This window comes from Embiotoca jacksoni, unplaced genomic scaffold, assembly GCF_022577435.1.
Source record: "Embiotoca jacksoni isolate LCO1_2020_lvr unplaced genomic scaffold, fEmbJac1.0.p SCAF_17, whole genome shotgun sequence".
NCBI lineage: Eukaryota > Metazoa > Chordata > Actinopteri > Embiotocidae > Embiotoca > Embiotoca jacksoni.
The window spans coordinates 8,220,096-8,247,265 of record NW_027185307.1 but is presented as its reverse complement, the minus strand read 5'-3'; the positions used below and the strand labels follow the sequence as shown (position 1 = coordinate 8,247,265).

The 27,170-nt window shown below is 40.6% G+C and overlaps 4 protein-coding genes, 1 long non-coding RNA gene and 2 pseudogenes across 6 annotated transcripts; 3 read left to right on the top strand and 4 right to left on the bottom strand.

Annotated features, from left to right (window-relative positions):
• Positions 1-333: 333 nt before the first annotated feature.
• Positions 334-1,455, bottom strand: LOC138199230 (phosphoenolpyruvate carboxykinase [GTP], mitochondrial-like). The gene is made up of 2 exons (XM_069151165.1): positions 1,344-1,455; positions 334-903 (listed from the first exon to the last, which is right to left on the bottom strand). The coding sequence occupies exons 1-2, from the start codon at positions 1,453-1,455 to the stop codon at positions 434-436; spliced, it is 582 nt and encodes a 193-aa protein (XP_069007266.1). The 3' UTR covers positions 334-433.
• A 4,395-nt stretch (positions 1,456-5,850) lies between these two features.
• LOC138199400 (uncharacterized) lies at positions 5,851-7,681 on the top strand. Its single transcript, XR_011178342.1, has 3 exons — positions 5,851-5,909; positions 6,229-6,268; positions 6,841-7,681. It is a non-coding gene; the product is annotated as an uncharacterized lncRNA (long non-coding RNA).
• Positions 7,682-8,250: 569 nt separating this feature from the next.
• Positions 8,251-9,896, bottom strand: LOC138199398 (phosphoenolpyruvate carboxykinase [GTP], mitochondrial-like). Of its 2 annotated transcripts, XM_069151455.1 has the most exons (3): positions 9,684-9,896; positions 9,261-9,356; positions 8,252-8,820 (listed from the first exon to the last, which is right to left on the bottom strand). In XM_069151455.1, exons 2-3 carry the CDS (start codon positions 9,295-9,297, stop codon positions 8,351-8,353), a joined length of 507 nt encoding a protein of 168 aa, XP_069007556.1. In that variant the 5' UTR covers positions 9,298-9,356; positions 9,684-9,896; the 3' UTR covers positions 8,252-8,350. The 2 variants fall into 2 exon arrangements, with proteins under 2 accessions (XP_069007555.1, XP_069007556.1); XM_069151454.1 differs by lacking the exon at positions 9,684-9,896 and having other exon boundaries at positions 8,251-8,820; positions 9,261-9,372.
• A 2,606-nt stretch (positions 9,897-12,502) lies between these two features.
• LOC138199397 (B-cell receptor CD22-like) lies at positions 12,503-13,857 on the top strand (the record flags this gene model as incomplete). The annotated part of the gene is made up of 3 exons (XM_069151452.1): positions 12,503-12,630; positions 12,783-13,178; positions 13,526-13,857. Coding segments are annotated over exons 1-3 (801 nt in total), but the record flags the coding sequence as incomplete, so codon positions are not given.
• A 2,212-nt stretch (positions 13,858-16,069) lies between these two features.
• Positions 16,070-17,925, bottom strand: LOC138199399 (phosphoenolpyruvate carboxykinase [GTP], mitochondrial-like). The gene is made up of 2 exons (XM_069151456.1): positions 17,814-17,925; positions 16,070-17,373 (listed from the first exon to the last, which is right to left on the bottom strand). The coding sequence occupies exons 1-2, from the start codon at positions 17,923-17,925 to the stop codon at positions 16,904-16,906; spliced, it is 582 nt and encodes a 193-aa protein (XP_069007557.1). The 3' UTR covers positions 16,070-16,903.
• Positions 17,926-19,348: 1,423 nt separating this feature from the next.
• LOC138199183 (cell adhesion molecule 3-like) lies at positions 19,349-24,305 on the top strand (annotated as a pseudogene).
• Positions 24,306-24,720: 415 nt separating this feature from the next.
• Positions 24,721-27,170, bottom strand: part of LOC138199182 (phosphoenolpyruvate carboxykinase [GTP], mitochondrial-like) — a 3,988-nt pseudogene continuing 1,538 nt past the window's right edge.

The following is a 27,170-nucleotide window of genomic DNA, read 5'->3' as shown; positions in this document are numbered from 1 at the left end:
AGGTAGTGACATGAGCTTCTCTCTCTGGGAAACCCGAACATTCACGTCCCTCGCAGCCACCGGTCCCTCAAAGTGTTGCAGCATTAGTGTGAAGTAAGGTTGGTGTTGCAGTGTACATTTGGTTTTCCTAACAGATTTCTCTTCATGCAGAGAAGAGCAGCGGTCACGGACTGAGTTTTCATGCACAGAGAAGGTTAACTAGTGATTGAATAAGTTCTGTATTATTCTGACTGAGCAGCGAGGCTCTTATAGGAGCTGCTGCCATGTTTGTGGCTTGTATCTCCAGCTGGTCATCAGTTTTTATGCTCACCTGTAAAAAGCCTTTCTAAGCGCCACATTTCTCTCTGTATGTAAACCCGGTCAGTGGCTCTGGTTCTGATCCGACTCCTGTGTCTCCCTCCCTTCTTCTGCTGTACTTCCTGTCAGCAGGGTTTTAACTGTGCACTCTGTCCTCCAGCGCCTTCAGCTCGGCCTCCACCTGAGCCGGCAGGTCGGCTCCGACCTGCTGGGTGAAGTAGGCTCTCAGCTCCTTGGTCTCCTTCTGCCAGAAAGGCTCGGGCACGTCGAACAGGGCGCCCATATCCACCTTGCCGCCGAGGCCTTTGGTTTCGATGGCGCCGTCGACCGGCAGCCAGCCGATGATGCTCTTCTTGGCCGCCTCGTCCTCCCTCTCCCTGCCGCAGCGCTTGAAGATCCACTCCAGCACGCGGGCGTTTTCGCCGAAGCCGGGCCAGAGGAAGGCGCCGCTCGCCGGGTCTTTCCTGAACCAGTTGACGTGGAAGATCTTGGGCAGGTGAGTCGGCGCCTTTCGGCTCTGCATGCTCAGCCGGTGAGCGAGGTAGTCGCCAAAGTTGTAGCCGAAGAACGGACGCATGGCGAAGGGGTCGTGCGTGATCATCTTGCCTGAAGGAAAAACAGTTGAATACTTTGTAAATGTGATGAAGCTTCAGTTTAGTTTATTGAGTTTATTTATAAGAGGGAGCATGTACAAAATACATTCATCTCAAAAAGATGCTTTGTACCACATCTAGCTACGAGCTCATTTCTATCTGCAGTCCCTGGAGAGGTGAAAGGAAACAATACAACTCAGAGCGAGATACAATCATGCATGTATCCAAAATGTATAAAAACAGGTTGTCAAATGTAAAATGATTATTTAAAATGAACTTTTTAGCTTCACGGGTGAAGAAACCTCTGCAGGTTTTTAGATTGACGTCGAGCTCGTTTGATTCATGAAAAGTTCATTTAAAGTCCGTGTCTGACCATTGTCTTAAAATACATCATCAACAGAAGGATTCTGGATCAACCTGAAGCTCAACAGAGCATCATGTGTATTTTCGTACCTTTATGCTCAGCAGCTGCTGTGACCTCTGACCTCATCGAGGCTCCGACGAACACACCGTGCTGCCAGTTGAAAGACTCGTAGACCAGAGGGACTCCTGACAACATCAGCATTTCATCATGTTTACTGCACAGCTTCTGTCCGTTATAAATGTTCTTGTGCTGATATGAAACTGGTGTTTATGCTGTAATGACTCAAACTTATATTACGTTAAAGAAGAAGACAGAAACATCGTGTTGCATCAGGCAGACCGTGCACAGTGTACTTAAATACTTGAAGTCACTTCAAAAGCTTTTCCAGGATATAAAAACTGTCTAATTTGTTCTACCTTCAGCGTTCATAGTGTTATTTAATGTGAGAGATTGGATCCAGAACTTATCTGCTGTCTGCTGTTTATCTCAGTTCATACTGTGTCTGATCTTCACAAACAGTTCCTCTCAGCGAGCTCCAAACTTCAAAAAAATGTTGAGCAAAGTGGTCTTAAGAGTGAGTTAGTAAACTTCTTAGAGCAACTCTGAAACCCTTATCTTAGTGAGATGTAGCTGACACCGTTGCTAGGTAGGATACGTCCTTCTAAAAGATGTGATTGGCTAATAAAATAAAAAGCTCTGTGTTAACGGGCACAGAACGGACAGTGACCTCCAGTGGAAATGAAATGAACTGCATCCTATTAAGAGGCTGTGAAAGTGCTGCAAGTGTTTGTTTGCTCTCTGCTGATGAAGGATGTGACAGACTCGAGTCATCACTGCTGCACTGCAGCATTTTTACAACTGATAAATATCTCATTGCTGTGATCATTTTCAATTGTGGTGTTATTATGTTATTGCATTAAGTTGGAGAAGTGAGCGTGTTTCTAATGATTTCAAGCACAAACATAATCAAAGCATTTTATAATCTTCAGTGTTTCATCAATTTACTGTCATTCAGTATTCGAAGAATATTTCTTATAAATCTTACTTTTGCAAAAAAAAAAAGTCCTCCTCCCTGCTCATCACAGTTTTTCACCACAAAATGATGTGAATAACTTTTATCTTTAAAATGATCTACTCTGAACTTTAAGTTGAAATTCTTAGAAAACCTTTATTTTTGGTCACTTGGAGTAACTTTTAGTACGAGAAATCTTTTTTTATGCAACCGTGTCGACCCATTTCCAAACATGACATCGCTTTGGTTTACCACTAGGTGGCACTGTATACACTACAACTGTTCAGTGCACACTTCAAACGGGACTAATGATAATAAGTCTCTGTTAACAATGAAACAAACACCTGATTAAAGCTAAAATTGTGTGTGTGTGTGTGTGTGTGTATGTGTGTGTGTGTGTAGGTGTCATAGAGAAGTGGTTGGATGAATGATGATGACTTCATTAGAATAAGCTGAGTCCTTCAAGTAAACAGGAAGTTGGTTCTTTGTGTTCTGCAGGATTCTCACTGTGACTGCAGCCACGTTGTTTCATAAGTTTCTTCATCATGTCGACACAAGAATTATTTCTATTGATCACATTTGGTTTTTATTCATTTATATGAAAGACTTTGCTTCTGTTTTTTGGCTGAAATTTATTGACAAGTGAAAAATAATCAAACACTTTAACTCTGCGCTGCATGAAGTTCACATCTCTCAACTTTGTCTCCTAATATTTCTCATTAACATCTGAGAAAACCTCAACAAATTCCTCATCTGATCTGCAGTCAGTCATTTTTCCTTCAAGCTCATCAGGTGCTCTGAAAGCAAAACACACTTCATTTAAATATAAGAAACGTAGCATCAACTAGAGTTTTGTTTTCTTTGATTTGATGCCATTTAAACTAAAGTCAGCAGTTTGTGTCACCAGGAGACATTGAAATGTTCATAGTTCAATCATTTATAATCTGTCATCCTTGTAATCATCAATAGTTAACAGGGAACTACAAATATAAATCTTCTTTAGTTGGCAGAGTTTAAAAAGCAACACAAGTTACATTCATGTTAAAACAGATTTCCTGCAGAAGAAACAGCAGTTCGTTCAAACTAAACTAAACATGTTCAACATATTACACATCTGACTGTTAAATCTACTGTTCAGCAGACAGATGAAGGTCAGACATGTGATTAAAACCATGTTTGAGAATGAATACGTCATTCACACCCTGCTGAGCTCAAGATGCCCCAAAAAGGTGACTTCCTCTTTGACAGAGTCGGAGCAGGAAGGATGAAGACTTCGTGGAACAACAAGTCTCTTTGCTTTTACATGACAGCAAACAAACAGGGAAGTTGGTTATTTGATCGGCGGCTGATCAACTCAACTTCTTTCTCCGTTTGAGCTGCAGATTCATTCGGTAAGAAAACTACATTTTTTTATTTTTTTCACCTGAGTGAAAACTCATTTTAAATTTTATGAATTAGTTTTACTGAAATAAATCACAAATCAATTTCCGGCTGCTTTTGTAAAATTTAAACTGTAACATCAAGAAGTCAATTTGGGTGATTTAGAATCTGAAATTTTGAAAACTTTCAACAGATGTTAGTAATCGTCATTTCTAACACAAACATCTGGTTGTTTGGGGAAATTTTCTGGTTTGAATGTCTGAATTTGATGTTGCTTTAAAAATGTCAATACTTTGTTAAAATTGTTCTTTGATTAGGACACTAAAATACAACATGGTTTTCTTCTTTTTCCAGTCTGGAGATGAATTTCCTGGCAGCTCTGTCTGTGAACGTGGTGACAGTCAACATGTTACTGAGTGTCTTCTTTCTTCCAGGTGAGCTGTTTGTTCACTCACTTTTATTTACAGACTCGCATCATTCAAACTTTCTAATATTTGAAAGGACATTTTTTAAAGGACTCATACATGTTGCAGGATTGTAGTTTATATATAAAGAACTTGTGTTAATCATCCTTCTGATTTTACAGGTGTTTTGGCTGCTTGTCGTGCAAACCTCACCATCACTGCACCAAAGCAGATGGAAGCACTGAGTGGATCCTGTTTGCAAATCCCTTGTTCTTTTAGACCAAAACCATCGATACCATCGACATCATCATTTAACAGGACAAGAGAAACCTTTGGAGTGTGGATTAAAAATCATACAAATTTCTGGACCAGTAAACATAACATAGTTTTCAACAATAGTGGGAAAGTTTCCAAATATCCAATGAAAATTACTGTAAACTTGAAAGAAACAAACTGCACCACTCTGTTCTCTAATTTAAGTACAAATCATTCAGACAAATACTTCTTCAGAATTGAGAACTGGCCGTTCAGGTCAACAGCTGTTTGTGATCCTCTTCAAATAACAGTTAAAGGTAACAAAGTTTTGTTTTTATTAATCTATTATATTGTTGTTCAGAATAAAAAGTGAAATCAAAAGAGGTTTTAATTTAAAGGAACAAATACCATGAATATAATCTACACTGTGAAATTAAACATGAACTGTAGGATTATCAGCAGTATCAGTGAAGATCCTGCTGGGACACAGTATACATTAAACAATCTTTGATTTTTATATCTTCAATCCTTCACATTTATCATCACTTTTTTACGTGTAGGGTCAAATAATTGACAGTGTTTGGCCAAGTCTTTGTTATTTGTCTAGTGTCTAGTAAATGTGCTTTATATTACTGTGTAAAATCTGTTTCATCTGAAACCACAGATTCTCCTTGGAAACCCAGAATTGAAATCTCAGGTGATCTGAAGGAGAAGAAGTCTGTCACTATCACCTGCTCAGCTTTCACTCCCTGTCCACACTCCCCTCCTCAACTCACCTGGACTCTCCAACAAGACTCTCACAACAACATGGAGGAAAACACAGATGGAACCTTTACAACTAAAATCCAGGAGACCGTCACTCTGTCAGACTCACATGATGGAAACAACATCAGCTGCTCTGCCAGATATCCTGTGAATGAAGGAGATTTCAAGACAGCAGAGACAGAAGTGGCTCTCAATGTTTCAAGTGAGACGACCAGAGTTTGTTACTGGATCCTGTCAGCACGTCATGATTCATGTCAGCTGTTTCTAATGAATAAAATCTGTCACTTTCTCCTCAGATGCTCCTAAAGACACCTCAGCATCCATCAGTCCATCAGGTTTGGTGTCAGCAGGCAGCTCGGTGAATCTCACCTGCTCCAGCAGAGCCAAGCCTCCCGTCAGCAGCTTCACCTGGTTCAAGAACAGCACAGATGGACCCATGAAAGTAGCTGAAGGAGAGATTTACAGCTTCAAGATGACCAATGAGACAGATACAGAAAGTTATTACTGTGTGGCCGCAAATATTTTTGGTAATCAGACGTCATCGTGGATTCAAGTGAATAATGCAGGTAAATGCAGAACTGAATCTGCTCTCTTCTCTTCTGCTGCTGTATAGTTCAATTATGTTTTGTTTTAATCCATTTTAGAGTATTTTACTATAGTAATATAAAATCGGTGAAAACCCAATTTATTTATATAAATCTATTAACTCTTCCAAGTATTTTGTCTGTATTCTTTTAGTCACTTAGTCTCATTTTTCCAGGAACAGGGAGCTTTCCACTATGGCTTCTACTTATTACAGGGAGCACTGTCATTATTCTCCTACTGGTTGTCTGTATTTGGTAAGTATCATAAATTAAAGCATCTGAATGTTGAAGGTATTTAAGGTGAGAGCATCATAAATAGGTGATATGGAAATTTGGTTCCTCACATTAAATTTGTTTACCATCAAACAAACATATCATGGAAGTTGTTTTTTGTAGGCGACTTGCTGTTTGATTTATAAACGTCAGTCCTCCTTTAGTTTCCCCCACAACCTCCACCAGTTGATTTCAATAAGATGTTTGTCACTGATGTACGTTGAATAATGTATGTTTTATACCAGCCTTTACTCTCTCACTCTATATATAATTACTATGACAGCTCTCTCATGTTTTCCAGCTGGTTCAGGTCCAAATATTCAACTCGTCAACAGACTCAGGTGAGAAAATGCAAAACTTTTTGTTGTACAGTGCTGCACTGTTTTAATTGCACTCTACGAATGTAAATGACTTGAATAGTAAGCAGAACATTATTGAGGTTACTGAGCAGAGAAATAGAAAATGTGACACAACAGCCTGTTAGCAAGTCGTTAGTGCGTATGAGTGGCGGCCGGTTGAGGCGCAAGCTGATTGGTTGAAATTAACCCGAGGTCTCCGCCCAACTCTGGATGGAACAACTACAAACCATCGGGGTTGTTTGCAGACCTGTATTCATGCAGTGAAATAGGTTCGGGTTCGCACCAGGCCAGATGTATACACCAGCAGAAGTCCTTTAAATTTGCTCAGTAACTAACTGCAAACCATTGAAGAGCAGGTCGATGTTCATCAGCTGTTTGAACCAAATATTAAATAACTGTGAGGTGTGTTAATTAAACAAATATGACATTAGCTCTCTAATTTCTGACCCATTTACAGTGAAATGCAACAGAAGCATTGATGCAGTTGATACATCGGACCTGATGATGACGGATTCATCTCCCAACATTTCTAATTCAGTACATTTTCCCCTCAGAGTCAAACAAGGGAGGAGTTTGCTCTTCAAGTGCCGGTCAATATAAAACAGGAGGAGATCCATTATGAAGATGTCAGCTTCTCCAGGCCGAGACCTGAACGTCTCACCGTCTCAGTGCAGGACGGCGGACAGCAGCAGGAGACGGTGTACGCACAGGTCCAAGTGTTGAAGGTAGAGAGGAGCGTTACGCACACAGCTGGTGGTCCAGAGGAGCTCTACGCTCAAGTGAAGACAAACTGATTTCAGTTTGGGGATCTCATACTGTAACTTTACTTTTTGCTTTTTCAAGATGTTGATGTTAACAGGCCCTTAACGCCCTGCAGCTCACAGGCTTCAGTCAGTTATGATAATATCACAGTTCATATTTGTGTTCAGACCTCGTACAGCTGTTGTACTGCAATAAGTAATCTGCATCTCACATGTACACCAGAAATAAAAGTCTTAAAGCTGTAAACAGGGAACTTAAATATAAATAACAAAAAGCAGCGATGTTAAAGATTAGATTCAGTTGAAATGTTATTTTTACTGTTTTTGTGCCGCTACATCCTTTAAAAAAAAAAAAAAAAGTGTTAAACTACTGCCAAAATAAAGAAGTCACTGCTTCCGCTTTTGAAGATGTTTATTCATTGCACTGTAATAAAAATCTTGGCATACAACTGCAAAACAAAATTCCAAGTAATCTCAGTTGCATTTATTGGTCCAACATTTCACATATTGTGAGTAAACATCACCTGAAATCTTACAGTTTAATCACAAACATTACAAAAGTGGTGAGATGAAGAATTCATAGGAGTCCTGGACTACAATGTTCTCACTTTTATTTTTGTAATATCACACTCAATTTAAAATGAAGGGCAATATCTGGTGAGACTCAGTTGATAACGTATTGAAAATGTAATTTAAAACGTTTATTTAGTAAAAGTGTTCAAACTTTATCTGCCCTTTCAGAATTTAACCTTAAAAAAGGTCTTTGGTCGTCAGCCTGTAAACACTCGCAGCCTGGACGCTGCCTGGTTCAAAAAGGCACTACGAGGTTGATTGTACTCCAGCACCACGCCGGGAGTTGTGAGTGAATGGAGGTAGTGACATGAGCTTCTCTCTCTGGGAAACCCGAACATTCACGTCCCTCGCAGCCACCGGTCCCTCAAAGTGTTGCAGCATTAGTGTGAAGTAAGGTTGGTGTTGCAGTGTACATTTGGTTTTCCTAACAGATTTCTCTTCATGCAGAGAAGGGCAGCGGTCACGGACTGAGTTTTCATGCACAGAGAAGGTTAACTAGTGATTGAATAAGTTCTGTATTATTCTGACTGAGCAGCGAGGCTCTTATAGGAGCTGCTGCCATGTTTGTGGCTTGTATCTCCAGCTGGTCATCAGTTTTTATGCTCACCTGTAAAAAGCCTTTCTAAGCGCCACATTTCTCTCTGTATGTAAACCCGGTCAGTGGCTCTGGTTCTGATCCGACTCCTGTGTCTCCCTCCCTTCTTCTGCTGTACTTCCTGTCAGCAGGGTTTTAACTGTGCACTCTGTCCTCCAGCGCCTTCAGCTCGGCCTCCACCTGAGCCGGCAGGTCGGCTCCGACCTGCTGGGTGAAGTAGGCTCTCAGCTCCTTGGTCTCCTTCTGCCAGAAAGGCTCGGGCACGTCGAACAGGGCGCCCATATCCACCTTGCCGCCGAGGCCTTTGGTTTCGATGGCGCCGTCGACCGGCAGCCAGCCGATGATGCTCTTCTTGGCCGCCTCGTCCTCCCTCTCCCTGCCGCAGCGCTTGAAGATCCACTCCAGCACGCGGGCGTTTTCGCCGAAGCCGGGCCAGAGGAAGGCGCCGCTCGCCGGGTCTTTCCTGAACCAGTTGACGTGGAAGATCTTGGGCAGGTGAGTCGGCGCCTTTCGGCTCTGCATGCTCAGCCGGTGAGCGAGGTAGTCGCCAAAGTTGTAGCCGAAGAACGGACGCATGGCGAAGGGGTCGTGCGTGATCATCTTGCCTGAAGGAAAAACAGTTGAATACTTTGTAAATGTGATGAAGCTTCAGTTTAGTTTATTGAGTTTATTTATAAGAGGGAGCATGTACAAAATACATTCATCTCAAAAAGATGCTTTGTACCACATCTAGCTACGAGCTCATTTCTATCTGCAGTCCCTGGAGAGGTGAAAGGAAACAATACAACTCAGAGCGAGATACAATCATGCATGTATCCAAAATGTGTAAAAACAGGTTGTCAAATGTAAAATGATTATTTAAAATGAACTTTTTAGCTTCACGGGTGAAGAAACCTCTGCAGGTTTTTAGATTGACGTCGAGCTCGTTTGATTCATGAAAAGTTCATTTAAAGTCCGTGTCTGACCATTGTCTTAAAATACATCATCAACAGAAGGATTCTGGATCAACCTGAAGCTCAACAGAGCATCATGTGTATTTTCGTACCTTTATGCTCAGCAGCTGCTGTGACCTCTGACCTCATCGAGGCTCCGACGAACACACCGTGCTGCCAGTTGAAAGACTCGTAGACCAGAGGGACTCCTGACAACATCAGCATTTCATCATGTTTACTGCACAGCTTCTGTCCGTTATAAATGTTCTTGTGCTGATATGAAACTGGTGTTTATGCTGTAATGACTCAAACTTATATTACGTTAAAGAAGAAGACAGAAACATCGTGTTGCATCAGGCAGACCGTGCACAGTGTACTTAAATACTTGAAGTCACTTCAAAAGCTTTTCCAGGATATAAAAACTGTCTAATTAGAAATAATCTACCTGTAGAAACAAAGAAAGAAAAGAAGGATTCTCCACATTTTTACGGCTTCTTTTTCCCTCTAATTCTAATACGAGGTCAAAGTAAAAAAACCTCTTCATCTGTGTCGTCGACACCAAACTTCAGGCCTCCTGCCACCGAAGATGATGGCGTCAATGGGAACGCCCTCCTCGCTCTCCCACTGGGGGTCGATGATGGGACACTGAGCCGCCGGGGCGCAGAAGCGGGAGTTGGGGTGAGCGCAGGGTGTCGAGCTTCCTGTGTAGAAAGAGGACAGTTTGTTCTACCTTCAGCGTTCATAGTGTTATTTAATGTGAGAGATTGGATCCAGAACTTATCTGCTGTCTGCTGTTTATCTCAGTTCATACTGTGTCTGATCTTCACAAACAGTTCCTCTCAGCGAGCTCCAAACTTCAAAAAAATGTTGAGCAAAGTGGTCTTAAGAGTGAGTTAGTAAACTTCTTAGAGCAACTCTGAAACCCTTATCTTAGTGAGATGTAGCTGACACCGTTGCTAGGTAGGATACGTCCTTCTAAAAGATGTGATTGGCTAATAAAATAAAAAGCTCTGTGTTATCGGGCACAGAACGGACAGTGACCTCCAGTGGAAATGAAATGAACTGCATCCTATTAAGAGGCTGTGAAAGTGCTGCAAGTGTTTGTTTGCTCTCTGCTGATGAAGGATGTGACAGACTCGAGTCATCACTGCTGCACTGCAGCATTTTTACAACTGATAAATATCTCATTGCTGTGATCACTTTCAATTGTGGTGTTATTATGTTATTGCATTAAGTTGGAGAAGTTTTATTTGATTTTTTTTTTTTTTGATTTTATACACTTTATTAATCCCCGAGGGGAAATTTCTTCACTACAGCAGGGGGGCTCTCAGGGGGGAGCTGCTGCAGCAGGCTGCCACTAGCGCGGCGCCAGGTCACCTGACCTGAGGTGCATGTTTTTGGATGATGGGAGGAAGCCGGAGAACCCGGAGAGAACCCGCGCAAGCACAGCGAGAACATGCAAACTCCGCACAGAAAGGCCCAGGACCGGATTCGAACCCGGAACCTTTTTTGCTGTGAGGTGACAGTGCTAACCACTGCAAGTGAGCGTGTTTCTAATGATTTCAAGCACAAACATAATCAAAGCATTATATAATCTTCAGTGTTTCATCAATTTACTGTCATTCAGTGTTCGAAGAACATTTCTTATAAATCTTACTTTCGCAAAAAAAGTCCTCCTCCCTGCTCATCACAGTTTTTCACCACAAAATGATGTGAATAACTTTTATCTTTTAAAATGATCTACTCTGAACTTTAAGTTAAAATTCTTAGAAAACCTTTATTTTTGGTCACTTGGAGTAACTTTTAGTACAAGAAATCTTTTTTTATGCAACCGTGTCGACCCATTTCCAAACATGACATCGCTTTGGTTTACCACTAGGTGGCACTGTATACACTACAACTGTTCAGTGCACACTTCAAATGGGACTAATGATAAGAAGTCTCTGTTAACAATGAAACAAACACCTGATTAAAGCTAAAATGGTGTGTGTGTGTGTGTGTGTGTGTGTGTGTGTGTGTTTGTGTGTGTGTGTGTGTGTGTGTGTGTGTGTGTGTGTGTGTGTGTGTGTAGGTGTCATAGAGAAGTGGTTGGATGAATGATGATGACTTCATTAGAAAAAGTTGAGTCCTTCAAGTAAACAGGAAGTTGGTTCTTTGTGTTCTGCAGGATTCTCACTGTGACTGCAGCCACGTTGTTTCATAAGTTTATTCATCATGTCGACACAAGAATTATTTCTATTGATCACATTTGGTTTTTATTCATTTATATGAAAGACTTTGCTTCTATTTGTTGGCTGAAATTTATTGACAAGTGAAAAATAATCAAACACATTAACTCTGCGCTGCATGAAGTTCACAGTTCTCAACTTTTTCTAATAATATTTCTCATTAACATCTGAGAAAACTTCAACAAATTCCTCATCTGATCTGCAGTCAGTCATTTTTCCTTCAAGCTCGTCAGGTGCTCTGAAAGCAAAACACACTTCATTTAAACATAAGAAACGTAGCATCAACTCGAGTTTTGTTTTCTTTGATTTGATGCCATTTAAACTAAAGTCATCAGTTTGTGTCACCAGGAGACGTTGAAATGTTCATAGTTCAATAATTTATAATCTGTCATCCTTGTAATCATCAATAGTTAACAGGGAACTACAAATATAAATCTTCTTTAGTTAGCAGAGTTTAAAAAGCAACACAAGTTACATTCATGTTAAAACAGATTTCCTGCAGAAGAAACAGCAGTTCGTTCAAACTAAACTAAACATGTTCAACATATTACACATCTGACTGTTAAATCTACTGTTCAGCAGACAGATGAAGGTCAGACATGTGATTAAAACCATGTTTGAGAATGAATACGTCATTCACACCCTGCTGAGCTCAAGATGCCCCAAAAAGGTGACTTCCTCTTTGACAGAGTCGGAGCAGGAAGGATGAAGACTTCGTGGAACAACAAGTCTCTTTGCTTTTACATGACAGCAAACAAACAGGGAAGTTGGTTATTTGATCGGCGGCTGATCAACTCAACTTCTTTCTCCGTTTGAGCTGCAGATTCATTCGGTAAGAAAACTACATTTTTAAAGTTTTTTCACCTGAGCGAAAACTAATTATAAATTTTATTAATTAGTTTTACTGAAATAAATCACAAGTACATTTCCGGCTGCTTCTGTAAAATTGAAACAGTAACATCAAGAAGTAAATTTGGGTTATTTAGATTTAGAAATTTTGAAAACTTTCAACAGATGTTAGTAATCGTCACTTCTAACACAAACATCTGGTTGTTTGGGGAAATTTTCTGGTTTGAATGTCTGAATTTGATGTTGCTTTAAAAATGTCAATACTTTGTTAAAATTGTTCTTTGATTAAGACACTAAAATACAACATGGTTTTCTTCTTTTTCCAGTCTGGAGATGAATTTCCTGGCAGCTCTGTCTGTGAACGTGGTGACAGTCAACATGTTACTGAGTGTCTTCTTTCTTCCAGGTGAGCTGTTTGTTCACTCACTTTTATTTACAGACTCGCATCATTCAAACTTTCTAATATTTGAAAGGACTTTTTTTAAAGGACTCATACATGTTGCAGGATTGTAGTTTATATATAAAGAACTTGTGTTAATCATTCTTCTGATTTTACAGGTGTTTTGGCTGCTTGTCTTTATCATACAGACCTCAACATCACTGCACCAAAGCAGATGGAAGCACTGAGTGGATCCTGTTTGCAAATCCCTTGTTCTTTTAGACCAACATCATCGACACCATGGACATCATCATTTAACAGCACAAGAGAAACCTTTGGAGTGTGGATTAAAAATAATCAAAATATCTTCACCAGTCAAAATAATGTAGTTTTCAACAGTAGTGTGAAAGTTTCCAAATATCCAATGAAAATTACTGGAAACTTGAATGAAACAAACTGCACCTCTCTGTTCTCTAATTTAAGTACAAATCATTCAGACAAATACTTCTTCAGAATTGAGAACTGGCCGTTCAGGTCAACAGCTGTTTGTGATCCTCTTCAAATAACAGTTAAAGGTAACAAAGTTTTGTTTTTATTAATCTATTATATTATTGTTCAGAATAAAATGTGAAATAAGGAGAAGTTTTAATTTAAAAGACCAAACACCATGAATATAATCTTCACTGTGAAATTAAACATGAACTGTAGGATTATCAGCAGTATCAGTGAAGATCCTGCTGGGACACAGTATACATTAAACAATCTTTGATTTTAATATCTTCAATCCTTCACATTTATCATCACTTTTTTATGTGTAGGTTCAAATAATGTGCAGTGTTTGGCCAAGTCTTTGTTATTTGTCTAGTGTCTAGTAAATGTGCTTTATATTACTGTGTAAAATCTGTTTCATCTGAAACCACAGATTCTCCTCGGAAACCCAGAATTGAAATCTCAGGTGATCTGAAGGAGAAGAAGTCTGTCACTATCACCTGCTCAGCTTTCACTCCCTGTCCACACTCCCCTCCTCAACTCACCTGGACTCTCCAACAAGACTCTCACAACAACATGGAGGAAAACATAGATGGAACCTTTACAACTAAAATCCAGGAGACCGTCACTCTGTCAGACTCACATGATGGAAACAACATCAGCTGCTCTGCCAGATATCCTGTGAATGAAGATTTCAAGACAGCAGAGACAGAAGTGACTCTCAATGTTTCATGTGAGAAGACCAGAGTTTGTTACTGGATCCTGTCAGCACGTCATGATTCATGTCAGCTGTTTCTAATGAATAAAATCTGTCACTTTCTCCTCAGATGCTCCTAAAGACACCTCAGCATCCATCAGTCCATCAGGTTTAGTGTCAGCAGGCAGCTCGGTGAATCTCACCTGCTCCAGCAGAGCCAAGCCTCCCGTCAGCAGCTTCACCTGGTTCAAGAACAGCACAGATGGACCCATGAAAGTATCTGAAGGAGAGATTTACAGCTTCAAGATGACCAGTGAGACAGATACAGAAAGTTATTACTGTGTGGCCGCAAATATTTTTGGTAATCAGACGTCATCGTGGATTCATGTGACTAATGCAGGTAAATGCAGAACTGAATCTGTTCTCTTCTCTTCTGCTGCTGTATAGTTCAATTATGTTTTGTTTTAATCCATTATAGAGCATTTTACTATATTAATATAAAATCAGTGAATACCCAATTTATTTACATAAATCTATTAACTTTTCCAAGTATTTTGTCTGTATCCTTTTCGTCAATTAGTCTCATTTTTCCATGAACAGGGAGCTTTCCACTACGGCTTCTACTTATTACAGGGAGCACTGTCATTATTCTCCTACTGGTTGTCTATATTTGGTAAGTATCATAAATTAAAGCATCTGAATGTTGAAGGTGTTTAAGGTGAGAGCATCATAAATAGGTGATATGGAAATTTGGTTCCTCACATTAAATTTGTTTACCATCAAACAAACATATCATGCAAGTTGTTTTTTGTAGGCGACTTGCTGTTTAATTTATAAACATCAGTCCTCCTTTAGTTTCCCCCACAACCTCCACCAGTTGATTTCAATACGATGTTTGACACTGATGCTCATTGAATAATGTATGTTTTATACCAGCCTTTACTCTCTCACTCTATATATAATTACTATGACAGCTCTCTCATGTTTTCCAGCTGGTTCAGGTCCAAATATTCAACTCGTCAACAGACTCAGGTGAGAAAATGCGAATCTTTTTGGTGTACAGTGCTGCACTGTTTTAATTGCACTCTACGAATGTAAATGATGTGAATAGTAAGCAGAACATTATTGAGGTTACTGAGCAGAGACATAGAAAATGTGACACAACAGCCTGTTAGCAAGTCGTTAGTGCGTATGAGTGGCGGCCGGTTTAGGCGCGAGCTGATTGGTTGAAATTAACCCGAGGTCTCCGCCCAACTCTGGATGGAACAACTACAAACCATCGGGGTTGTTTGCAGACCTGTATTCATGCAGTGAAATAGGTTCGGGTTCACACCAGGCCAGATTTATACACCAGCAGAAGTACTTTAAATCTGCTCAGTAACTAACTGCAAACCATTGAAGAGCAGGTCGATGTTCATCAGCTGTTTGAACCAAATATTAAATAACTGTGAGGTGTGTTAACTTAACAAATATGACATTAGCTCTCTAATTTCTGACCCATTTACAGTGAAATGCAACAGAAGCATTGATGCAGTTGATACATCGGACCTGATGATGACGGATTCATCTCCCAACATTTCTAATTCAGTACATTTTCCCCTCAGAGTCAAACAAGGGAGGAGTTTGCTCTTCAAGTGCCGGCCAATGTAAAAGAGGAGGAGATCCATTATGAAGATGTCAGCTTCTCCAGGCAGAGACCTGAACGTCTCACCGTCTCAGTGCAGGACGGCGGACAGCAGCAGGAGACGGAGTACGCACAGGTCCAAGTGTTGAAGGTAGAGAGGAGCGTTACGCACACAGCTGGTGGTCCAGAGGAGCTCTACGCTCAAGTGATGACAAACTGATTTCAGTTTGCGGATCTCATACTGTAACTTTACTTTTTGCTTTTTCAAGATGTTGATGTTAACAGGCCCTTAACGCCCTGCAGCTCACAGGCTTCAGTCAGTTATGATAATATCACAGTTCATATTTGTGTTCAGACTTCGTACATCTGTTGTACTGCGATAAGTAATCTGCATCTCACATGTACACCAGAAATAAAAGTCTTAAAGCTGTAAACAGGGAACTTAAATATAAATAACAAAAAGCAGCGATGTGAAAGATGAGATTTAGATTAAATATGTTATTTTTACTGTTCTTGTGCCGCTACATCGTTTTAAAAAAAAAAAATGTGTTAAACTACTGCAAAAATAAAGAAGTCACTGCTTCCGCTTTTGAAGATGTTTATTCATTGCACTGTAATAAAAATCTTGGCATACAACTTCAAATAAAAATTCCAAGTAATCTCAGTTGCATTTATTGGTCCAACATTTCACATATTGTGAGTAAACATCACCTGAAATCTTACAGTTTAATCACAAACATTACAAAAGTGGTGAGATGAAGAATTCATAGGAGTCCTGGACTACAATGTTCTCACTTTTATTTTTGTAATATCACACTCAATTTAAAATGAAGGGCAATATCTGGTGAGACTCAGTTGATAACGTATTGAAAATGTAATTCAAAACTTTTATTTAGTAAAAGTGTTCAAACTTTATCTGCCCTTTCAGAATTTAGCCTTAAAAAAGGTCTTTGGTCGTCAGCCTGTAAACACTCGCAGCCTGGACGCTGCCTGGTTCAAAAAGGCACTACGAGGTTGATTGTACTCCAGCACCACGCCGGGAGTTGTGAGTGAATGGAGGTAGTGACATGAGCTTCTCTCTCTGGGAAACCCGAACATTCACGTCCCTCGCAGCCACCGGTCCCTCAAAGTGTTGCAGCATTAGTGTGAAGTAAGGTTGGTGTTGCAGTGTACATTTGGTTTTCCTAACAGATTTCTCTTCATGCAGAGAAGGGCAGCGGTCACGGACTGAGTTTTCATGCACAGAGAAGGTTAACTAGTGATTGAATAAGTTCTGTATTATTCTGACTGAGCAGCGAGGCTCTTATAGGAGCTGCTGCCATGTTTGTGGCTTGTATCTCCACCTGGTCATCAGTTTTGATGCTCACCTGTAAAAAGCCTTTCTAAGCTCCACATTTCTCTCTGTATGTAAACCCGGTCAGTGGCTCTGGTTCTGATCCGACTCCTGTGTCTCCCTCCCTTCTTCTGCTGTACTTCCTGTCAGCAGGGTTTTAACTGTGCACTCTGTCCTCCAGCGCCTTCAGCTCGGCCTCCACCTGAGCCGGCAGGTCGGCTCCGACCTGCTGGGTGAAGTAGGCTCTCAGCTCCTTGGTCTCCTTCTGCCAGAAAGGCTCGGGCACGTCGAACAGGGCGCCCATATCCACCTTGCCGCCGAGGCCTTTGGTTTCGATGGCGCCGTCGACCGGCAGCCAGCCGATGATGCTCTTCTTGGCCGCCTCGTCCTCCCTCTCCCTGCCGCAGCGCTTGAAGATCCACTCCAGCACGCGGGCGTTTTCGCCGAAGCCGGGCCAGAGGAAGGCGCCGCTCGCCGGGTCTTTCCTGAACCAGTTGACGTGGAAGATCTTGGGCAGGTGAGTCGGCGCCTTTCGGCTCTGCATGCTCAGCCGGTGAGCGAGGTAGTCGCCAAAGTTGTAGCCGAAGAACGGACGCATGGCGAAGGGGTCGTGCGTGATCATCTTGCCTGAAGCAAAAACAGTTGAATACTTTGTAAATGTGATGAAGCTTCAGTTTAGTTTATTGAGTTTATTTATAAGAGGGAGCATGTACAAAATACATTCATCTCAAAAAGATGCTTTGTACCACATCTAGCTACGAGCTCATTTCTATCTGCAGTCCCTGGAGAGGTGAAAGGAAACAATACAACTCAGAGCGAGATACAATCATGCATGTATCCAAAATGTGTAAAAACAGGTTGTCAAATGTAAAATGATTATTTAAAATGAACTTTTTAGCTTCACGGGTGAAGAAACCTCTGCAGGTTTTTAGATTGACGTCGAGCTCGTTTGATTCATGAAAAGTTCATTTAAAGTCCGTGTCTGACCATTGTCTTAAAATACATCATCAACAGAAGGATTCTGGATCAACCTGAAGCTCAACAGAGCATCATGTGTATTTTCGTACCTTTATGCTCAGCAGCTGCTGTGACCTCTGACCTCATCGAGGCTCCGACGAACACACCGTGCTGCCAGTTGAAAGACTCGTAGACCAGAGGGACTCCTGACAACATCAGCATTTCATCATGTTTACTGCACAGCTTCTGTCCGTTATAAATGTTCTTGTGCTGATATGAAACTGGTGTTTATGCTGTAATGACTCAAACTTATATTACGTTAAAGAAGAAGACAGAAACATCGTGTTGCATCAGGCAGACCGTGCACAGTGTACTTAAATACTTGAAGTCACTTCAAAAGCTTTTCCAGGATATAAAAACTGTCTAATTAGAAATAATCTACCTGTAGAAACAAAGAAAGAAAAGAAGGATTCTCCAGGAAAAATAAACCAGAAAAACTGAAGACTACACATCCGTCCGTCTGATCTCGTTGAAGCCTTTTTGGGACGTTGACGTCACCGTGGGCAGCGATACGGGACAGAATTGCAGATTAACTGAATTACAAATATTTCTTGTTCAGTGAACCTGATTCTAATTCATTCATACTAGACTATATTTTTTTTTCCTGTATTTACAGATGCAATATTGATTAAAACATCAAAGTCAGATAGCAGCAGCCTACAGACTTTTCCATTGGTTCCCGTTCTTTTTTTTCCCCACCAGTGACAGAGCTGTAAAAGCCAGAGATCAGACCAAAAAAAACTTTCACCACAGTTTTTTACAGCCCTAAACTGTAGTTTTTTGCTGTTTATGTGACCATTGTGGTAATGAGATGTCTTTGTTGCCGTTATTAGTGCAACCTGAAAGCATCAAACTCACTTCTCTGCACACAGAGAGGCCTGCGGGGGGGAGGAGGGGGAGGGAGGGGGGGCTATTGTCTGTTCGCTGCATGATATTCACAAAAAGTACTGAAAGGGCTGTGGCGATGTATACTGTTAAAACACAAGCCTGTGTGTGTGTGTGTGTGTGTGTGTGTGTGTGTGTGTGTGTGTGTGTGTGTGTGTGTGTGCGTGTGTGTGTGTGTGTGTGCATGTGTGTGTGTGTGTGTGTGTGTGTGTTTGGTTTCAACAGGACACAAAAGAAGCAGACTATGTCAACATAGTCGAGGTTCAGGCATCATGAAGCTACAAGGAGAGGAGGAAGATGTCGAGCTCTTCGTCAACAGACTGATTTATTATCTTTATCTCTTATTTCTGTCTGCACATGTTATTAATGATATTTTAGTGGATCGCAGCATCATCCAGGCCTGTACATATGACATAATACTGCTTTGTAGAAGGTGAACTAAAGAGGAACATTTTAAGATAAAATCTTTGTAATATAAAGTTCTTGTTTCTCTGTGGAGCTCAAACAAAGTTCATGTTTTCTTCCTTTTATGGAGCAAACTCAAGATTAAACACATCTTCATCAATAATCTGTAAATTTGGCGTGTTTTGTCTTCTATTCACGTTTCTTTCAATACATTTAAGGTCAAAACAATTTCCTCACTTTGTGTTTCTTTGTTTACAATAATTAACAACAGGACAGTTAAAAGTACATATTGGTGATGAAGAGCATGAAGAAGAAGAAGAAGAAGAAGAAGAAGAAGAAGAAGAAGAAGAAGTGTACATTTACTGACTGATCTGCTGACAGACATGAATCCTCGGTGCTCAGGTGTTCAGTGAGTCGGTGTGGTGCAAGTTTAATGTAGTTTTGATACTAAAATGTTATCAAATATAAAGTGTGTGCGTGTGTGTGTGTGTGTGTGTGTGTGTGTGTGTGTGTGTGTGTGTGTGTGTGTGTGTGTGTGTGTGTGTAGGTGTCATAGAGAAGTGGTTGGATGAATGATGATGACTTCATTAGAATAAGCTGAGTCCTTCAAGTAAACAGGAAGTTGATTCTTTGTGTTCTGCAGGATTCTCACTGTGACTGCAGCCACGTTGTTTCATAAGTTTCTTCATCATGTCGACACAAGAATTATTTCTATTGATCACATTTGGTTTTTATTCATTTATATGAAAGACTTTACTTCTGTTTGTTGGCTGAAATTTATTGACACGTGAAAAATAATCAAACACATTAACTCTGCGCTGCATGAAGTTCACAGTTCTCAACTTTTTCTAATAATATTTCTCATTAACATCTGAGAAAACTTCAACAAATTCCTCATCTGATCTGCAGTCAGTCATTTTTCTTTCAAGCTCGTCAGGTGCTCTGAAAGCAAAACACACTTCATTTAAATATAAGAAACGTAGCATCAACTAGAGTTTTGTTTTCTTTGATTTGATGCCATTTAAACTAAAGTCAGCAGTTTGTGTCACCAGGAGACATTGAAATGTTCATAGTTCAATCATTTATAATCTGTCATCCTTGTAATCATCAATAGTTAACAGGGAACTACAAATATAAATCTTCTTTATTTAGCAGAGTTTAAAAAGCAACACAAGTTACATTCATGTTAAAACAGATTTCCTGCAGAAGAAACAGCAGTTCATTCAAACTAAACTAAACATGTTCAACATATTACACATCTGACTGTTAAATCTACTGTTCAGCAGACAGATGAAGGTCAGACATGTGATTAAAACCATGTTTGAGAATGAATACGTCATTCACACCCTGCTGAGCTCAAGATGCCCCAAAAAGGTGACTTCCTCTTTGACAGAGTCGGAGCAGGAAGGATGAAGACTTCGCGGAACAACAAGTCTCTTTGCTTTTACTTGACAGCAAACAAACAGTGAAGTTGGTTATTTGATCGGCGGCTGAACAACTCAACTTCTTTCTCCGTTTGAGCTGCAGATTCATTCGGTAAGAAAACTACATTTTTAAAGTTTTTTCACCTGAGTGAAAACTCATTTTATATTTTATGAATTAGTTTTACTGAAATAAATCTCAAATCAATTTCCGGCTGCTTCTGTAAAATTTAAACTGTAACATCAAGAAGTAATTTGGGTGATTGAGATTCTGAAATTTTGAAAACTTTCAACAGATGTTAGTAATCGTCATTTCTACCACAAACATCTGGTTGTTTGGGGAAATTTTCTGGTTTGAATGTGTGAATTTGATGTTGCTTTAAAAATGTCAATACTTTGTTAAAATTGTTCTTTGATTAAGACATTAAAATACAACATGGTTTTCTTCTTTTTCCAGTCTGGAGATGAATTTCCTGGCAGCTCTGTCTGTGAACGTGGTGACAGTCAACATGTTACTGAGTGTCTTCTTTCTTCCAGGTGAGCTGTTTGTTCACTCACTTTTATTTACAGACTCGCATCATTCAAACTTTCTAATATTTGAAAGGACTTTTTTTAAAGGACTCATACATGTTGCAGGATTGTAGTTTATATATAAAGAACTTGTGTTAATCATTCTTCTGATTTTACAGGTGTTTTGGCTGATTGTCTTTATCATCAAGGCATCGACATCACTGCACCAAAGCAGATGGAAGCACTGAGTGGATCCTGTTTGCAAATCCCTTGTTCTTTTACACCAAAACCATCGATACCATCGACATCATCATTTAACAGCACAAGAGAAATCTTTGGAGTGTGGATTAAAAATAATCCAAATATCCGGACCAGTCCACATAATGTAGTTTTCAACAGTAGTTGGAAATTTTCCAAATATCCAAACAAAATTACTGGAAACTTGAAAGAAACAAACTGCACCACTCTGTTCTCTAATTTAAGTACAAATCATTCAGACAAATACTTCTTCAGAATTGAGAACTGGCCGTTCAGGTCAACAGCTGTTTGTGATCCTCTTCAAATAATAGTTAAAGGTAACAAAGTTTTGTTTTTATCAATCTATTATATTATTGTTCAGAATGAAAAGTGAAATCAAAAGATGTTTTAATTTAAAAGAGCAAACACCATGAATATAATCTTCACTGTGAAATTAAACATGAACTGTAGGATTATCAGCAGTATCAGTGAAGATCCTGCTGGGACACAGTATACATTAAACAATCTTTGATTTTAATATCTACAATCCTTCACATTTATCATCACTTTTTTACGTGTAGGATCAAATAATTTACAGTGTTTGGCCAAGTCTTTGTTATTTGTCTAGTGTCTAGTAACTGTGCTTTATATTACTGTGTAAAATCTGTTTTATCTGAAACCACAGATTCTCCTCGGAAACCCAGAATTGAAATCTCAGGTGATCTGAAGGAGAAGAAGTCTGTCACTATCACCTGCTCAGCTTTCACTCCCTGTCCACACTCCCCTCCTCAACTCACCTGGACTCTCCAACAAGACTCTCACAACAACATGGAGGAAAACACAGATGGAACCTTTACAACTAAAATCCAGGAGACCGTCACTCTGTCAGACTCACATGATGGAAACAACATCAGCTGCTCTGCCAGATATCCTGTGAATGAAGGAGATTTCAAGACAGCAGAGACAGAAGTGACTCTCAATGTTTCAAGTGAGACGACCAGAGTTTGTTACTGGATCCTGTCAGCACGTCATGATTCATGTCAGCTGTTTCTAATGAATAAAATCTGTCACTTTCTCCTCAGATGCTCCTAAAGACACCTCAGCATCCATCAGTCCATCAGGTTTGGTGTCAGCAGGCAGCTCGGTGAGTCTCACCTGCTCCAGCAGAGCCAAGCCTCCCGTCAGCAGCTTCACCTGGTTCAAGAGCAGCACAGATGGACCCATGAAAGTATCTGAAGGAGAGATTTACAGCTTCAAGATGACCAGTGAGACAGATACAGAAAGTTATTACTGTGTGGCCGCAAATATTTTTGGTAATCAGACGTCATCGTGGATTCATGTGAATAATGCAGGTAAATGCAAAACTAAATCTGCTCTCTTCTCTTCTGCTGCTGTATAGTTCAATTATGTTTTGTTTTAATCCATTATAGAGTATTTTACTATATTAATATAAAATCAGTGAAAACCCAATTTATTTATATAAATCTATTAACTTTTCCAAGTATTTTAGTCTGTATTCTTTCAGTCACTTAGTCTCATTTTTTCAGGAACAGAGAGCTTTCTACTACGGCTTCTACTTATTGTGAAGAGTACTTTCATTACTCTCATCCCTCTGGTTTTTTTTATATGGTAAGTATCATAAATTAAAGCATCTGAATGTTGAAGGTGTTTAAGGTGAGAGCATCATAAATAGGTGATATGGAAATTTGGTTCCTCACATTAAATTTGTTTACCATCAAACAAACATGTCATGCAAGTTGTTTTTTGTACTCGACTTGCTGTTTGATTTATAAGCGTCAGTCCTCCTTTAGTTTCCCCCACAACCTCCACCAGTTGATTTCAATAAGATGTTTGTCACTGATGCACATTGAATAATGTATGTTTTATACCAGCCTTTACTCTCTCACTCTATATATAATTACTATGACAGCTCTCTCATGTTTTCCAGCTGGTTCAAGTCCAAATATTCAACTCGTCAACAGACTCAGGTGAGAAAATGCGAAAGTTTTTGTTGCACAGTGCTGCACTGTTTTAATTGCACTCTACAAATGTAAATGACGTGAATAGTAAGCAGAACATTATTGAGGTTACTGAGTAGAGATGTAGAAAATGTGACACAACAGCCTGATAGCAAGTCCTCAGTGTGTATGAGTGACGGCCGGTTGAGGCGCAAGTTGATTGGTTGAAATTAACCCGAGGTCTCCGCCAACTCTGGATGGAACAACTACAAACCATCGGGGTTGTTTGCAGACCTGTATTCATGCAGTGAAATAGGTTCGGGTTCGCACCAGGCCAGATTTATACACCAGCAGAAGTACTTTAAATCTGCTCAGTAACTAACTGCAAACCATTGAAGAGCAGGTCGATGTTCATCAGCTGTTTGAACCAAATATTAAATAACTGTGAGGTGTGTTAATTTAACAAATGTGACATTAGCTCTCTAATTTCTGACCTATTTACAGTGAAATGCAACAGAAGCATTGATGCAGTTGATACATCGGACCTGATGATGACGGATTCATCTCCCAACATTTCTAATTCAGTACATTTTCCCCTCAGAGTCAAACAAGGGAGGAGTTTGCTCTTCAAGTGCCGGCCAATGTAAAACAGGAGGAGATCCATTATGAAGATGTCAGCTTCTCCAGGCAGAGACCTGAACGTCTCACCGTCTCAGTGCAGGACGGCGGACAGCAGCAGGAGACGTAGTACGCACAGGTCCAAGTGTTGAAGGTAGAGAGGAGCGTTACGCACACAGCTGGTGGTCCAGAGGAGCTCTACGCTCAAGTGAAGAGAAACTGATTTCAGTTTGGGGATCTCATACTGTAACTTTACTTTTTGCTTTTTCAAGATGTTGATGTTAACAGGCCCTTAACGCCCTGCAGCTCACAGGCTTCAGTCAGTTATGATAATATCACAGTTCATATTTGTGTTCAGACTTCGTACAGCTGTTGTACTGCGATAAGTAATCTGCATCTCACATGTACACCAGAAATAAAAGTCTTAAAACTGTAAACAGGGAACTTAAACATAAATAACAAAAAGCAGCGATGTCAAAGATTAGATTCAGTTGAAATATGTTATTTTTACTGTTCTTGTGCCGCTACGTCCTTTAAAAAAAAAAAAAGTGTTAAACTGCTGCCAAAATAAAGACGTCACTGCTTCCGCTTTTGAAGATGTTTATTCATTGCACTGTAATAAAAATCTTGGCGTATAAAAATTCCAAGTAATCTCAGTTGCATTTATTGGTCCAACATTTCACATATTGTGAGTAAACATCACCTGAAATCTTACAGTTTAAACACAAACATTACAAAAGTGGTGAGATGAAGAATTCATAGGAGTCCTGGACTACAATGTTCTCACTTTTATTTTTGTAATATCACACTCAATTTAAAATAAAGGGCAATATCTGGTGAGACTCAGTTGATAACGTATTGAAAATGTAATTCAAAACTTTTATTTAGTAAAAGTGTTCAAACTTTATCTGCCCTTTCAGAATTTAACCTTAAAAAAGGTCTTTGGTCGTCAGCCTGTAAACACTCGCAGCCTGGACGCTGCCTGGTTCAAAAAGGCACTACGAGGTTGATTGTACTCCAGCACCACGCCGGGAGTTGTGAATGAATGGAGGTAGTGACATGAGCTTCTCTCTCTGGGAAACCCGAACATTCACGTCCCTCGCAGCCACCGGTCCCTCAAAGTGTTGCAGCATTAGTGTGAAGTAAGGTTGGTGTTGCAGTGTACATTTGGTTTTCCTAACAGATTTCTCTTCATGCAGAGAAGGGCAGCGGTCACGGACTGAGTTTTCATGCACAGAGAAGGTTAACTAGTGATTGAATAAGTTCTGTATTATTCTGGCTGAGCAGCGAGGCTCTTATAGGAGCTGCTGCCATGTTTGTGGCTTGTATCTCCACCTGGTCATCAGTTTTTATGCTCACCTGTAAAAAGCCTTTCTAAGCTCCACATTTCTCTCTGTATGTAAACCCGGTCAGTGGCTCTGGTTCTGATCCGACTCCTGTGTCTCCCTCCCTTCTTCTGCTGTACTTCCTGTCAGCAGGGTTTTAACTGTGCACTCTGTCCTCCAGCGCCTTCAGCTCGGCCTCCACCTGAGCCGGCAGGTCGGCTCCGACCTGCTGGGTGAAGTAGGCTCTCAGCTCCTTGGTCTCCTTCTGCCAGAAAGGCTCGGGCACGTCGAACAGGGCGCCCATATCCACCTTGCCGCCGAGGCCTTTGGTTTCGATGGCGCCGTCGACCGGCAGCCAGCCGATGATGCTCTTCTTGGCCGCCTCGTCCTCCCTCTCCCTGCCGCAGCGCTTGAAGATCCACTCCAGCACGCGGGCGTTTTCGCCGAAGCCGGGCCAGAGGAAGGCGCCGCTCGCCGGGTCTTTCCTGAACCAGTTGACGTGGAAGATCTTGGGCAGGTGAGTCGGCGCCTTTCGGCTCTGCATGCTCAGCCGGTGAGCGAGGTAGTCGCCAAAGTTGTAGCCGAAGAACGGACGCATGGCGAAGGGGTCGTGCGTGATCATCTTGCCTGAAGCAAAAACAGTTGAATACTTTGTAAATGTGATGAAGCTTCAGTTTAGTTTATTGAGTTTATTTATAAGAGGGAGCATGTACAAAATACATTCATCTCAAAAAGATGCTTTGTACCACATCTAGCTACGAGCTCATTTCTATCTGCAGTCCCTGGAGAGGTGAAAGGAAACAATACAACTCAGAGCGAGATACAATCATGCATGTATCCAAAATGTGTAAAAACAGGTTGTCAAATGTAAAATGATTATTTAAAATGAACTTTTTAGCTTCACGGGTGAAGAAACCTCTGCAGGTTTTTAGATTGACGTCGAGCTCGTTTGATTCATGAAAAGTTCATTTAAAGTCCGTGTCTGACCATTGTCTTAAAATACATCATCAACAGAAGGATTCTGGATCAACCTGAAGCTCAACAGAGCATCATGTGTATTTTCGTACCTTTATGCTCAGCAGCTGCTGTGACCTCTGACCTCATCGAGGCTCCGACGAACACACCGTGCTGCCAGTTGAAAGACTCGTAGACCAGAGGGACTCCTGACAACATCAGCATTTCATCATGTTTACTGCACAGCTTCTGTCCGTTATAAATGTTCTTGTGCTGATATGAAACTGGTGTTTATGCTGTAATGACTCAAACTTATATTACGTTAAAGAAGAAGACAGAAACATCGTGTTGCATCAGGCAGACCGTGCACAGTGTACTTAAATACTTGAAGTCACTTCAAAAGCTTTTCCAGGATATAAAAACTGTCTAATTAGAAATAATCTACCTGTAGAAACAAAGAAAGAAAAGAAGGATTCTCCACATTTTTACGGCTTCTTTTTCCCTCTAATTCTAATACGAGGTCAAAGTAAAAAAACCTCTTCATCTGTGTCGTCGACACCAAACTTCAGGCCTCCTGCCACCGAAGATGATGGCGTCAATGGGAACGCCCTCCTCGCTCTCCCACTGGGGGTCGATGATGGGACACTGAGCCGCCGGGGCGCAGAAGCGGGAGTTGGGGTGAGCGCAGGGTGTCGAGCTTCCTGTGTAGAAAGAGGACAGTTTGTTCTACCTTCAGCGTTCATAGTGTTGTTTAATGTGAGAGATTGGATCCAGAACTTATCTGCTGTCTGCTGTTTATCTCAGTTCATACTGTGTCTGATCTTCACAAACAGTTCCTCTCAGCGAGCTCCAAACTTCAAAAAAATGTTGAGCAAAGTGGTCTTAAGAGTGAGTTAGTAAACTTCTTAGAGCAACTCTGAAACCCTTATCTTAGTGAGATGTAGCTGACACCGTTGCTAGGTAGGATACGTCCTTCTAAAAGATGTGATTGGCTAATAAAATAAAAAGCTCTGTGTTAACGGGCACAGAACGGACAGTGACCTCCAGTGGAAATGAAATGAACTGCATCCTATTAAGAGGCTGTGAAAGTGCTG